The sequence below is a fragment of the Orcinus orca genome, chromosome 11, assembly GCF_937001465.1.
Source record: "Orcinus orca chromosome 11, mOrcOrc1.1, whole genome shotgun sequence".
Taxonomy (NCBI): Eukaryota; Metazoa; Chordata; class Mammalia; order Artiodactyla; family Delphinidae; genus Orcinus; species Orcinus orca.
In genome coordinates this window covers 6,991,276-7,005,511 of record NC_064569.1, presented here as the reverse complement: position 1 = coordinate 7,005,511, position 14,236 = coordinate 6,991,276, and the positions used below count along the sequence as shown (strand labels likewise).

The 14,236-nt window shown below is 46.9% G+C and overlaps 1 protein-coding gene across 3 annotated transcripts; it reads right to left on the bottom strand.

Moving 5' to 3' along the window:
• Positions 1–3,337: 3,337 nt before the first annotated feature.
• C1S (complement C1s) lies at positions 3,338–12,885 on the bottom strand. Of its 3 annotated transcripts, none has more exons than XM_033404344.2 (12): positions 12,727–12,885; positions 11,714–11,845; positions 11,270–11,477; positions 10,895–11,072; positions 9,907–10,032; positions 8,905–9,104; positions 8,324–8,477; positions 7,706–7,821; positions 7,217–7,295; positions 6,563–6,691; positions 5,928–6,002; positions 3,338–4,564 (listed from the first exon to the last, which is right to left on the bottom strand). In XM_033404344.2, exons 2-12 carry the CDS (start codon positions 11,734–11,736, stop codon positions 3,765–3,767), a joined length of 2,088 nt encoding a protein of 695 aa, XP_033260235.1. In that variant the 5' UTR covers positions 11,737–11,845; positions 12,727–12,885; the 3' UTR covers positions 3,338–3,764. The 3 variants fall into 3 exon arrangements, with proteins under 3 accessions (XP_033260235.1, XP_033260234.1, XP_033260236.1); XM_033404343.2 differs by having other exon boundaries at positions 11,714–11,792; positions 12,727–12,883; XM_033404345.2 differs by having other exon boundaries at positions 11,714–11,842; positions 12,727–12,882.
• Between the last annotated feature and the right edge of the window lie 1,351 nt (positions 12,886–14,236).

Sequence of the window (14,236 nt, the reverse complement as noted above, 5' to 3'; positions counted from 1 at the left end):
TTTTTTTTGTTTTGTTTTGTTTTTCTTTTTGTTTTTGCGGTACGCGGGCCTCTCACTGTCAGGGGCCTCTCCCGTTGCGGAGCACAGGCTCCAGACGCACAGGCTCAGCGGCCATGGCTCACGGGCCCAGCTGCTCCGCGGCATGTGGGATCTTCCCAGACCGGCACACGAACCCGTGTCCCCTGAATCGGCAGGTGGACTCTCAACCACTGCGCCACCAGGGAAGCCCCTCTTCCATTTTTATAACCATTGGGTAATTGAATAGAACTCCTTCCAAATAAAATTTTATGAGAAAGCCCATTGTGTAAAATGAATTAAAAGGAATAAATGAATAAATAATAAATGAATGAATAAAACATCAGGATAATTGTAGTTTGCCAAGTTTATTTCAGTTCATATCATAAGGTGTTTCAAATAAATTCTTGATTATGTTGCATGGAAAATTGAAAAACAAGAAGAACAGCTATGCAGAAAGTAAAAAGTCACATTTTCATAGAATATTTTTCTGATTATAGAAATCATGGTAAAAGCAACTTTTGAGAATCCCAAAATCCCTCAAGCCCCTTCTGGGCTAGTGCTGTTTCAACTAGGGTCCTTCCCATAAAGTCCTCTTGGCTGCATTTTTTTCCCCCAGCATGAGGAGCTGATCCACCAGTCCGTTTTCTTCTGACCAAAGAAATGTGACAATTCACTTGCTTTTTTAAAAGTTAAGTCTTTTCCTGAGTTTCAGGTGAAGCACACATGTTATTCCCAAGCGACTTGCAACGCCGTACGATTGATGTCTTTTAAGCCACAATGAATGATTTTCTAGCCCTTCTAGGCCTTGGTGATGAGCCTTTCCAGCTCCAAAGTCTCTGATGATGATTCACTTAAAACCCCTCCCTGCCCCTCACCCAGGGAAATGATCTGGTACTACAGCTAATGATGCAAAAAAACAGACCCATCCTACTGTCCAAGGCAGCAGCAACAAGCGAATCCTTTCACCAATACCTCGGCCCGTCCGCAAGGGCAGAACCCAAATAGACTAAAGATTCTCTCTGGCAGGGATGGACTTCCTTTTTCTGTTATTTGTCAGATTCCAGGTTGATTTTTTTTCTACTCCTCCAATTATTAAAAAGAAGGAAAATTTCCACATCACAAGCATGTTTCTTAATATTTTTCCAATTTTTTTTTTCTCTAGAGGAATCCCCCTTCTCCTGCCCAAAACTCTGTAGTCCAGGGTACACTGTCAACTCCATGGCACATGTAACGACAGGCAGGTAGGGGAAGGTAGTTGGCAGGTGTCGAGTTAAGGAATAAATAAATGGCTTTATGCTGCTGGGTTGATTTGACATGATACTTCCAGTAGCTTCCTATTGTTGGGTTTTTTGGGGGTTTTTTTGGCTGCGTTGGGTCTTCATTGCTACACATGGGCTTTCTCTAGTTGTGGCGAGCGGGGGCTACTCTTCGTTGCTGTGCGCGGGCTTCTCATTGCGGTGGCTCCTCTTGTTGCAGAGCACGGGCTCTAGGCATGCGGGTTCAGTAGTTGAGGCACGCGGGCTCAGTAGTTGTGGCTTGCGGGCTCTAGAGCACAGGCTCAGTAGTTGTGGCACACAGGTTTAGTTGCTCCGCGGCATGTGGGATCTTCCTGGATCAGGGCTCGAACCCGTGTCCCCTGCCTTAGCAGGCAGATTCTTTTTTTTTTTGGCGGTACGCGGGCCTCTCACTGTTGTGGCCTCTCCCGTTGCAGAGCACAGGCTCCGGACGCGCAGGCTCAGCGGCCATGGCTCACGGGCCCAGCTGCTCCGCGGCATGTGGGATCCTCCCAGACCGGGGCACGAACCCGTGTCCCCTGTGTCGGCAGGCGCACTCTCAACCACTGCGCCACCAGGGAAGCCCAGCAGGCAGATTCTTAACCACTGCGCCACCAGGGAAGTCCCATTTGGTTCTTCAGACCTTTTGATTAGAGTTCTGGTTACTTCATCATGTGTTAACCACCAGCCTAATGTCAGCTGTTGAATTTTGCCCTTTTGGTCCATGGAAGATCAAAGTCCTTCCTTCATGGGCCACAAATATACCCCTTTTGGCTTCTGATAAAAACTGTTTTCCTGAAAGCCACGTGTCACATCAAACAGACCAGAGTGTCCCTGAACTCTTAATCTCAGGCCATGGCTTTCGTAAGACACCTTGTTAGGGCAATGGCCACCCTAAGATAGCTCTTCTGTCCTCAGTTTAAAAAATACTAATCTCTGCATAGAAAACAAACTTATGGTTACCAAAGGGGAAAGCAGGGGGAGGGATAAATTATGAGTTTGGGATTAGCAGATTCCAAACTACTATATATAACATAGATGAAAAACAAGGTGCCACTATATAGCACAGGGAATTATATTCAATATCCTGTAATAAACCCTAATGGAAAAGAATATGAAAAAGAATATATATATATTCACAAAATTGTAAATCAACTATACGTCAATTAAAAAAAAAATACTAGTCTCGGGCTTCCCTGGTGGCGCAGCGGTTGAGAGTCCGCCTGCCGATGCAGGGGACGCGGGTTCGTGCCCCGGTCCGAGAAGATCCCACGTGCCGCGGAGCGGCTGGGCCCGTGAGCCATGGCCGCTGAGCCTGCGCGTCCAGAGCCTGTGCTCCGCAACGGGAGAGGCCACGACAGTGAGAGGCCCGCGTACCGCAAAAAAAAAAAAAAAAATACTAGTCTCTATTGTCTGGTCCTTTTTCACCACTAATCATTTTGTGGGGATGAGGAGTTGTTTGTTTGCTCACTTGTTTGTTTTTCTGTTCCCTTGGAAAAAAGTAGAAGGGAGTCTTTGGGTCCCTCCTCACCAAGACGAGCTATAACATCTCGGTGCACAGTTCAATCCAGAGAAGACGTTGTTGCCTGACTGACAAATTAATCAAAACCACCAGGAAAGCAGATGAGCACATGCTGAATTTCTTTTGTTTTTCTTTCTCATTGAGTCATAATACTGTATTATACAAATGCACACGAAAGGAAAAGTCATCTTCAGGAGACATATTGAAACAATTTATACCACAAAATTTTAGACTGAAAGATCTTAAACAGCCAATTCTAACTGTTGTATGTGGATGTCTGAGTGAGGTTCGAGTACATTTGATGAATTTCAAAAACAGAACACGGTACCTTGTGTTGACGTTACGCTAATCCACGATACTCAGTAAATGTCAATTGGAAGAGAGGAGAGAAACTGAGTTCCCTGTTTTCATGACAATTAAATATTAGCCGCTAGGGGCCCGAATTTCCAGGACACAACAGCCTATCGCACTCCCTTTCAATGGTGCTGAAGTCTTGATGTGGAATAACCAAGTCAGCGAGAACTGGGTTATAAACATGCTTTATTACCGGTAGATAGTAGACACTGATAATGATAAACTGCAAACAGGTAAAGGGGAACCAAAAATCAAGGGTGTGCCCCACAATGAATTGCAGAGTCAGAACTGGAACAGGAGGCAGTCATCAGGAAAGAGGGCTCCCGGTGGAACAGGACAAGATAAGCGTCCCTTCCCACACTGTTGTCCACCGGACAGATTCAGGGGAGAGGACCCAGGGACTCCAACTACACTGAATGACCGACACAACGACATGATCAAACCTCACCTCCAACCAGGTATCCCAACAATCAAGTTCTAGTTAAATCATACTCCTATGTCTTCTCTCAGTCATGGTGAAATAATGGGATTATTGTGAGGAAGAGAAAGCAACAGATGGGTCACAGCCTGTAGAGAGGCTGGTGGGGTCTGTGTGGTTAGCCTCCACCGGGGGCACTATTTTCCTGCATCGTCTTCATGATCCAGTCAACATAGTTCTTGACACGAGTGTAGATCCCATAGGTACCGCACTGGGGGCCCCAGGACACCAAGCCAGCGACATAGAATTTGGTATTCTCCTCATTAGGGACCTGTAGAGCAAAGGCCCCACCGCTGTCCCCTTCACAGCTATCAACACCCTTCTCACCTCCAGCACAGATCATGTTCTCAGTGAAAACAAAGGAATTTATATCTATTCCGGAATTTCGCCCCTTCAGCTCCCGGCACTTTGCTAAGGGAGCAATAGGTAATTTTGCCCCTCTGAGCTTAATAACATGATCTTTGGTATTTGTTCGGCCCCAGCCTGAGATCAGCCCCAGATCTCCCACTGAGGGGTTGTATTCTGAGGAGGTGCCTGGCAGGCAGATAGGGGAGACAGTGGGTCCCATTTTCACCGGGTCTTGCAGCCGCACCAGCGCAATGTCATTGTCAAAATTCTTCCGTGCTTCCGAGGCATCCAGGACCTTCCAACCGGGATGAATAAACACTTTCTCAGCAGTGAGCATCTGGGCCTTTGCCAATTGCGAAGTGACCACTGAGGTAGAGCCAACGTACATCACTGGGTCACGGTTTCCCTCCACGGTGTGGGCAGCTGTCAGCACCCAGTACTCGTCAATGAGAGCCCCGCCGGCCCGGGGGTTCGAGAAGAAGACTTGCCAGGGGAAATTTTCAATCTTTGCCATGGAGCCTCCAAATATCCTCTGCTTTTCTGTAAAGGGCTCACCAGGGACGCCACAGACTAGGGAGGAACAAAAACAAGATGGGAAGGGAGCAGGGCAGATTGCTGGCCCCCTGCAAATCCTACAGCCACTCAAACACCTGCTGGGCCTCAGCGTTCTCAGCACAACATAGCCAAATATTTGGTCAACGATCTCAGCGCCTGACTCATCCTGAACTGACCTAAGGACCAAACATCCCACTTTGCTAGTGGCAAAAGCCGGCTTGTGGGAAAGACTGGTTTAAACGGAGGCCGTGTGCGAATTACTGAACCCAAACGAGCCTCACACCATGGACAGCTTAACTCACAGTGTGGGGAGGACACTTCACCCCAGGCTTGGCACAAGGGGCCGGGGGCCCAGCTGGGAGCCAGAGCTGGGCAACCCTGTCCTCATACAGGTGTTAGGGGAGGCAAGCATTCTACCCTCCTCTGATGCCCAGATCAAACACTTATCACCTTCTTCTCTCAAGTCCTAATTGCAGCTGAGTCCCTCCTAGTGACCTGTGGACGGTTCTCTTTTTCCATCTTTCATCTCATCGCCCACTGACTGGATCCAGGTTTGATTGCTTTGCCATCACTGAATATAACTAAAATGGAATTTTATTTCAGATAAAGTTGGCTTTCCTAAATCCCTCACTAGTCAGCCTGAATGGACTCTGAGTTGAACATAACAGACAGACCTGGGTTCAAAGCCTAACCATGCCCCTTCCTACCTCTGAACTTGCACTGAATTCCCTCAACTATAAAACGGGATCAATAACACCTACCCCAGAGCGTTGTTGCAAAGACTTAATTGAATGAGATAATAAATGCAATTGTTTGATTGCATTTGATTATTTGATTGAGAGCCAGCTCGACCCCTAGCTCTCAATCACACTGTTGCTACTAAGAGGACGATTATTATTATTATGGCTTTGCCTGGGAGCCTTCTTCTACTCAACTCTGATTTCTACGCAACCCCTTATTCCTTTTATTCCTCTATATCTTGTTGTCAGATAGTCTTTTAATATAATAACTAGGCTCTTCGAGTAGTCTTGTTTCTGAATGTTGAATCCTCACTCTCTTATTTCAGGCCCTGTTTTTAGCAATCCTAGACGCCCTTACTACACCTACATTACCAAACCTAACTGGCCCAGACTCTGACACCAACTGTCACCGGCTGACTTTTCTCTTTCCCGTCCATCGGCCTGACAGTGTGGTTGATGAATTCCCCAAGGCCCTGGCAGGTCCACGGCCCAGCTTTGTCTCCACCTCACTGAGCTAGACTCTGGCAGCCCGGACTGTCAAGTCCCTTCCCAAGAAGATTACAGCTACTTTTAGAAGGTGAGACCCATGCAACCACACCTGTGGCCGTGCTCCCTACACAAGCCTGAGCCCTGATTACCTGGAACACATTTTGGCAGCTCTGCGCCCAGCAGCTCGTTCACCCAGCTCCCGTTGCCAGCGCAGCGATACTCCTCTGGAACAGCACAAGGGACAGGGGACACACTCACCATCACATCTTCTGGAGTCTGTCCCCCCCCACCCTTTTCGTTCAGAGCCTTAGCACCTCTGGGATTTGAGGAGGCAAAATCAGATCAAACCAACTAGAAAAGAATCCTGAGAACATCCTCCAAACAATCTCTCTGGCCCCTATCCTGCCAAGGGAGGGGAAGGAACAGTCTCCAAAGCAGAGGGAAGAGGGTTACCGCAGAGGCTGGGAAAGTGCTTCAAGTGGGAAAAGAAATTAAATTAAATTAAAAGCAATGAAGTGGGACATATTGTGAGCCAACCAGACCTTCATCCAGCACCACCAAGGCCTCCCCATTGAGAAAGTCAGGCATCGTAGAATAATGACTTGAAGCTGGAAGCATGACTCCTGTTCTACATTAAATAGTCGGTCGGGGGACTTCCCTGGTGGCTCAGTGGTTAGGACTCCATGCTTCCACCACAGGGAGCACCCAACCCAGGAAGACTGTGCTATTCACCCTCCAACACTCTCATTCTTTCTTTCTCTTTTCTTTAGTCAAAGAAACCTACCACTTCTTTCATTTTCCATGTAGTAATATGGCTTCTCACAAGTGTAGCGAGTGACAGAACCAAACAGAGTGTTTTCTGGATCTTCAACTCTACCGTGCCGAATGGGTTCGGGAGCGCCACAGTCCACGGCTACGAGAGGAAGGCAGGAGAGAGATGGTCAGGACGGCCACTTCCTCCCAGGAAGAGTCACTGGGCCAGTCCATCCTCCCAGCCGTGTTCCTCACTCCTTCCCCACTCCCCACATCCATAAGCACACTTGGGATGAATCCCCCATGTCAGCCTCTCTGTGGCCATGGTCTCCAACTGGCATCCCTCAACACCCTAGCACACTGAGTCCCGCCAGGTCTGATAGCCCCTTGAGAGCTACAAGGATGAACCTGGTTCTCAGTGGTTGGTGAGGCCTCTGAAGGAATGGACCCACATAATGCTATTAACTCTACCAATCTCATAGCCTCTTTCTTTGGAAGAAACCTGCTAGTCTGGCTGGGATCAGATCAGGGCTGGGACTCCACGACAGACTTCCCTTCAAAAACTCAATCTACTCTCTCACAAGCCTAAGAGGAAACCATGCATTTGTATCTTAATGCACTAATCTTTCCATTCCCTTTGGGAGGAAACAAAAAAAGAAGAGTCCCATTTTAAAGAGGTACATACGTTGACACCGCAGTTTGGAATTACTCCACTTTCCGTTGCTTTGGCAAGTAGAATAGAAAGATGTCAAGCCAACACTTCCCTGGACAATAATAAACATCTCCATTAATTTATAAGGAGAGATATAGGGAATCAAAATCCAGAAATGGAATCGATCTCTGGCCTTGGATCAATGAGGAGTCCTCACCACAAGAAGCTTGGGGACATCGTAGTAGAATGACCCAAGGCACCCAGGAGTTGGGGCTAAAAGACAACTTTGTCCCAGCATATCAGCACCCCCCTGCCCCAGGAAGACCAAAGTCAAAAAGGGAACGTCAAGCTGTCCAAGGGTCTTCACGACTGACAAGGAAAGACTAAAGATCCTGAACGGTTCTCTTTATGGAGAAGGTGTTAGACCTTTGCTGGAGCGAGAACGCTCGGTAAATGATTAGACAATTCCAGTACGCTCATCCCGACCTAGGGACAAGAGAGAAGCCTCTAACAGTGCTTTACCTGTACAACTTCAAACCCATCCACACAGGTTATCTTCACCACATCTTTGAACACATATTTGGCTCTATCAGGCTCCCAAAAAGAATTGGCAGTGACTTCTTTAGGACAAGGGATTGCTTGGAAAGGATAGGAAAAAACTTTTTACCAAATAGGAGAATCTCTATGATATTTACATCATTCTCACACTTTCTACAGTTGTTCAGTCATCCTCAATCCTGACGCCCAGCATTCCAATACGGAGGTGTCTAAAATAATACGACAGGGAATGCCCTGGCGGTCCAGTGGTTAGGACTTGGCGCTTTCACTGCCGAGGGCACCTGTTCGACCCCTGGTTGGGGAACTAAGATCCCACATGCCACATGGTGTGGTGAAAAAAATTATTAATTAATTAATATGGTATTACTAATGAACCACCCCCAAGCTGTCTGCATTCACAGGTCCAGTTGAAAGATTCCTGGAAGTTGAGGCATTTCTAGCAACTACTGACAGGTTTAGATCCTGCTGAGGAAGTGAAGTATTCTCAGGATACCTGTCCATACAGCAATCTACCTGTTTGGATTTTACATTGTGCAAGGACTTTGGTACCACCAACCAAAGAGCAACTTCTACGTTACTCACGATCTCCATGGTAACGAAATTTCCATCCCTTTTTTTGCTCTGTTTCATCAGTTTGGAAGATGATATTGAGAGCATTACTCTTGGTTTCAATAGTTAGTGGCCCAGGGAATCCATTACCGCAGTAAGGACCAAATTGCTGGTTTCCTGCAACAAACTGAAGAGAAACAAAATGATGAAATCAGAAGAGAGAAAGAACTGAAATAAAAAGGCAAAATGGAAGGGACAAAAGTAAAATTAGGGCTTCCCTGGTGGCACAGTGGTTGAGAGTCCGCCTGCTGATGCAGGGGACGCGGGTTCGTGCCCCAGTCCGGGAAGATCCCACATGCCGCGGAGCGGCTGGGCCCGTGAGCCATGGCCACTAAGCCTGCGCGTCCGGAGCCTGTGCTCTGCAACGGGAGAGGCCACAGCAGTGGGAGGCCCACATACCGCAAAAAAAAAAAAAAAAAAAAAAAAAAAAAAAAGTAAAATAAAATAAGAAGGAGGGGAAAAAAGAAAAGAAGGGGCAGAAAGCTATGTAATTTGTCTTCAAGGAGAAATCTCTCTGTGTGAGTTGGGAGAGAAGTTCATCACCCATCACGCACAAGTAAACTGTCAGCGCAGCGGCCCTCAGAGTCAGCTGGTTCCACATCAAAATCTTCTCTCTGCATAGTCACCACCACTTGGAACCCCTCCTCCAACAGGATCTGATAGTCACACCTCGAGTTCTCTGGGTATAGACTGGGATAATTGGGACTTGTGAGCTCCCCAATCGGTGTGGTGAATACATCCCCACTGCAGTTGACTAAGGGAGAAAAAGAGAAAAGGAGAATCAAATATAGAGTCAAGCAAAGGAGTCCCTGCCTTTTGCTATGATGCTTCTCATGAACTGACAGTCCACAGTGATTGACTGTCACATTGATTGATTGAAGCCCAGATGCCACAATTTCATACCCAACACATATCAGCAGAGATACCCAATACCTATTGGGTTTCCATCACTTTGCTGATGATAGAGCCTTTCACGGTTATGGAGAGCCCCGGGTTGACACAGGCACCTATCTCTCTTCTCCAATTAATTAACTTGACCCTGTAGGTTTGTCTTCCTCCACCCTTGTAGCTCCCCTTCAGTTTACGGGTAACTAAAAATAGATGCCAGACTTCCCTGGTGGCACAGTGGTTAAGAATCCACCTGCCAATGCAGGGGACACGGGTTTGAGCCGTGGTCCGGGAAGATCCCACGTGCCGCGGAGCAACTAAGCCCGTGCGCCACAGCTACTGAGCCTGCGCACCTAGAGCCCGTGCTCCGCAACAGGAGAAGCCACCACAGTGAGAAGCCCGCGCAGTGCAACGAAGAAGAGTAGTCCCCGCTCGCCGCAACTAGAGAAAGCCTGCGTGGAGCAGCAAAGACCCAATGCAGCCAAAAATAAATAAATAAATTTTAAAAAGGAAAGAAAGAAATCAGCTTGTAAACTATTAAAAAATAAAAATCGATGCCAAGTCAAGGCTGAGGTTAATCAAGATCGAAGGGTAGACAAGCCCCCTACCGAAGCCTCAAGCCGTTCCAAATCCCAGGGAACGCGCACCCTTCTCGATGCCAAGCTCACCTCCGCAATTCCTCATATCATCATGGAGGAAGTATTCTGGCGGGCAGGAGCAGAAGTAACCACCAATGAAGTTGTTGCAGAAGTGGCTGCAAGGGGCATCTGCAAAATCTGTGCACTCATTTACATCTACAAAGAGCAGAGAAAGATTGAGGTCAAGGACAGAGACCTAGAAGGAAGAATGAGGTTAAGCGCCACACTGCAAGGATAAGAAAAGTAGGAAGGGTCTGTTGCTTAAAGACATTCAATGAATCACATTTCAGGATGGTATTATTCTATACTACTCTTGTGAACTGTGATTCCAGAGTTGCGCTCTACCATTGCACAGCTATAGGGGAGCTCTCAGTGCCAGAGACCCTTGACCTTTCTCACAAACAGAGCGTTTCAGCTCCAGAGACAACACTCTGCAAGCTGAACTTGATAATGTCTTCTGCAGGAAGGAACAATTAGTACATGTATTACTTTATATGCTGTTGGTACTTCTGTCAAGTCTAAACAATACTGTGGCTTTATGAGATGTCCTGATTTCATTTTACCCTGGAGATAGCTGGAGACGCACACAGAATTTGAAAGTTTGTTTGCCATATGTTACATGGGTTTGAATACCATACATTCCTTGTGTGAGTCTTCACAACTTATTTAACTTCCTTAGTCCTTACTTCCCCTGTCTTTAAGTAGATCTAATAACACCTAGTTAAAGAATTGAGGTGAAGATTAAATTAATATAGGTAAAGTTCTTAACACAGTGCCCAGTTCATAGTGGTTCTCAATAAATTACTGCTTATTATCTCCTTTTTATCATTACTATCATCATCACCAGGATATGATTATGCATTTGAATTTCACAAAAGCAATTCATGGAGGGATCCAAGCCAAGTCAACACTTCACAAGAGTTATAAACAGAACCCTCACTCCCTGCATTGCTCAATGTTTGTCCGGCTTCTAATCATGTGGTTGGATCGATGAGGCACACAGAGGGGTGAGCCTTACCTACAGCAACGTAGTATGCAGCAAACCCAGTGAAACGCTCTTCGTTGGAGAAGTCTGACTTGAAGATCACCTGGAGTTTGTTGTATGGGACTTGGAACTCTTCCACGACTGGGGAGTTGGGATTCTTGCCGGTCCTCTGTCCACAGAGTTTCCCTTCTTCAAGGCCTCCTGACATTATCTAAGAGAAGAGTCAAAAGAAACTAGGAAAGGGTAATATTTTGGTATGGAGGTCAGAGAAAAAGGGACAGAGAGACTGGACCATTTCCCATCTTAGGACTATGTGAGCACAGCTCACTGTATGCCGGTGGCACCCCCTCCTGCATCCTCTCAGCCCACCAGCCCAGCCCCATCCTTCACGTGCTTGTTACAGTATACCTGCACTGAGTCATATGCGCAGTTCTCGGACAGCTCTATGTCCAGATGGGTAAAGTAAAGGTGGATCCCGTACCCCTCAGGAACTTCTATATCCCAAGACTTCTTTACTTCATTGGGGTATGCCTGAGGGTAGTTGGGGGACAGGATCTCCCCATACATAGCAGGCTCGGCATAAACCCATGCCAAAAGGGAAAACAGGACAATGCACCTGAAAAAATAAAAAAGGCATATGGAGAGGTGGGTGACCCAGGTGCCAGCAGACAAGGGCAGGGAGAAGGGATGGGAAAGGCGAAGGGCACCAGCACATGGAGGAGAATCTTGGGTTGGAATGAAGCAAAAAGGCCTAGGTCAAAGCAAAACCCAGGCTTCAGATCTGAGGCATTTTCTTGAGAAGATGAAGGGAATGGGGTCCACATACATCTCCGTAGACCCGTGATCACTCACCACATCTCTGGCAATTGGTCCATCCCTGGTGAGCAGCTCGTCTCTTGGTCCTGGCTCTCTGCACCTCTGGACTTTGGACCTAAAGCGGTGGCAGACCTGGCTGTATTTGTCTAACAAGCACACAGGCACCTGCTTGGGTGGTAAGGGGCCAATGTCACCTTGGTAAGAATAACACAGAGGTTCAACAGAGCCATATCATTAATCATCACTGGACGACACCCATCCTCTCACACTCGCCCTGGTTCTAGATTGAAACTACATCTTATCCTTCTCCCCTGGCTTCTCAGGACCTTCTCCCAGTTTTTCTCCAAAATAATGAGTAATTTCTCCCAGTTTTCTGCTTCCTCTGTTCTCCTCCCTCACCCTCAACACCCACCCCAGCCCCGACTCGGTCAGTCTCCCTCCTGCCCTAACAGAACAATATATATCCCCTTTTCCGCTCAGGATTTCAGGAGTCTTTCCCCATCATGACCATTCACCTATGACATGTCTCCCTCTTCTTTTGACAAGGATCCCCCTTATCACCTCGAACCAGCTCTCCTGACTGTGTATTATTGCATGTATTTCTCCCAATGACCACTGATGGAGGAATGAGCTCCTTTTCCTAGGGGAAGGCAGTGACCTTGGGAGAAGTGGTCTGAGACAGGGTTGGATGTGGAAGGAGAAAAGGGACAGCTGAATGACAAGAAACATGAAAGGAAAGGAAAGGTATTCCCTCAATTTCCTACCTTAATTTTCCAGTCTTGTTTTTTTTTTAACCTTTACTAAAAAGACAAGACATCTCCCCACAGTTCTTAGAAACGTGTTGCCAAATATGCTTCTAACCCTGGTGGTGGTGGTGGGGTGACATGGGGGTGGATGGGGTCAACCTAAGAGAAATAAGTGGCCTATATTCTCCCTCTGGGTTCTGCTCTTTCCGGCCCTCCATCTTTGCCCAAAACCTTCCTATGTAAAGTTTTCTGCCTTCCTTTTTCCTCCATCAAAGCTCTGCTCTTTGATTTTAAGGTTTTTACCTTCAGAAGCTGATGGGAACAAGTGGGTCAGTCCTGTCTCTCTTGCCAGTGGGCGTGCCGGGCAACCCTGCCGGCTCCCAGGAAGAGCAGCATAGGGCCTGGGTGCAGGAACCTCCGCCTCCCTGTCCTGGTTCCGTTCCTGTGATTCTCTACCCCAGTGTGCATGTCTGAAATTCCCTGATCCCAGCAAAGAGGGGGCTGGGAGACCATGACTTAGGGAAAGGGGAACTCAGCCTTGATCTTGGAGCTCCCTCTGCTTTTGAAACAAGAATTGCATACTGAGGCCTGAGATTCCTCTTTCCCAGGCCACAGGGGGAGAAAGGAGGGATCGGGGAATTTCACCAGTTGCCTAATGCTCTTTTTTAGCCAAAGGGTGTGTTACAGAGTTTTCGGGGAAGTCAGGTGATTTGTGGGAAAAGGAGGGCATTAATACTGTAGGGAAAAGCCAAACCCAGAAAGTCCAGCCCTCCAACTGCGTATGAATCATGAATTATCAGAAATGCAGGTCATCTATGCCTTTAAAGCAAACGTAATGGTTGGATAACGACTTATACCTAGATCCCAGATGCTGGGGGGTGGTGCTTTTTCCTCTTCCTAAAATCCCCTCCACATCTTCACACATCTAAAATATCCACCCATAAACCTGCAGTTCAGATACAATCCAGAGTCCTTTATCCATTACCCTTGGGTCAAGATATGCTTCAAAATTCAGAATTTTATGGCCTTTTAAAAGACAGTGCAGGGAATTCCCTGGCGGTGCAGTGGTTAGGGCTCTGCGCTTTCATTGCCCGGGGCCTGGGTCCGATGGATCCCTGGTTGGGGATCTAAGATCCTACAAGCCGCGCAGCAAGGCCAAAACAAAAAAATAAGAGAAAAAAAAAAAGAGAAAAAAAGAAAAAATTAATAATAATAAGAAGAAGAATACAGTGCCAATGCGGTATACAGACCCAATACCCCAACATTAGGTAACATCTCCTCCTGTCCCTCCCCCCGCAAGGGGCTGAGATAACACTCCATCATCAAACATTAATATTTCTGCAGCTAAACGGCTCATCTTCACAGTGAGTAGAATAGCTAAAGTTATCATTTAGTTATCATTCTATATTATATTTATAAATGACTTCACATTAGTTCAAATTAGGTTTTTCTGCCAAATGAGTTTTGGTACCAAAAAAACCCCACTTTGTTTCCAGAACCTTTTGGAATGTAGAGCTTCAGATAAGGGACCCAGGGGTGGTGGGCATGTACAACTCCTCCACAGAGACTTCCCTGACCTCCCAGCTCTCCTTCTGTCCCTTGTCACTTTCTACCCCTGTCTTAGTGACTGAATTCCAACAGATCTACAGCTTCATCAAGTGAAGATGCTCCCTTATCTTACATACACACCACTAGACACTTTTAAAGCTGCCAATTAAACTATGATGTATGATTGATTATAAGACGCACCCGATTTCAGAAGTGTTGAAATGTGGGCAACTATTCTAAACAAACAATACTGGCTGTGTGGAGC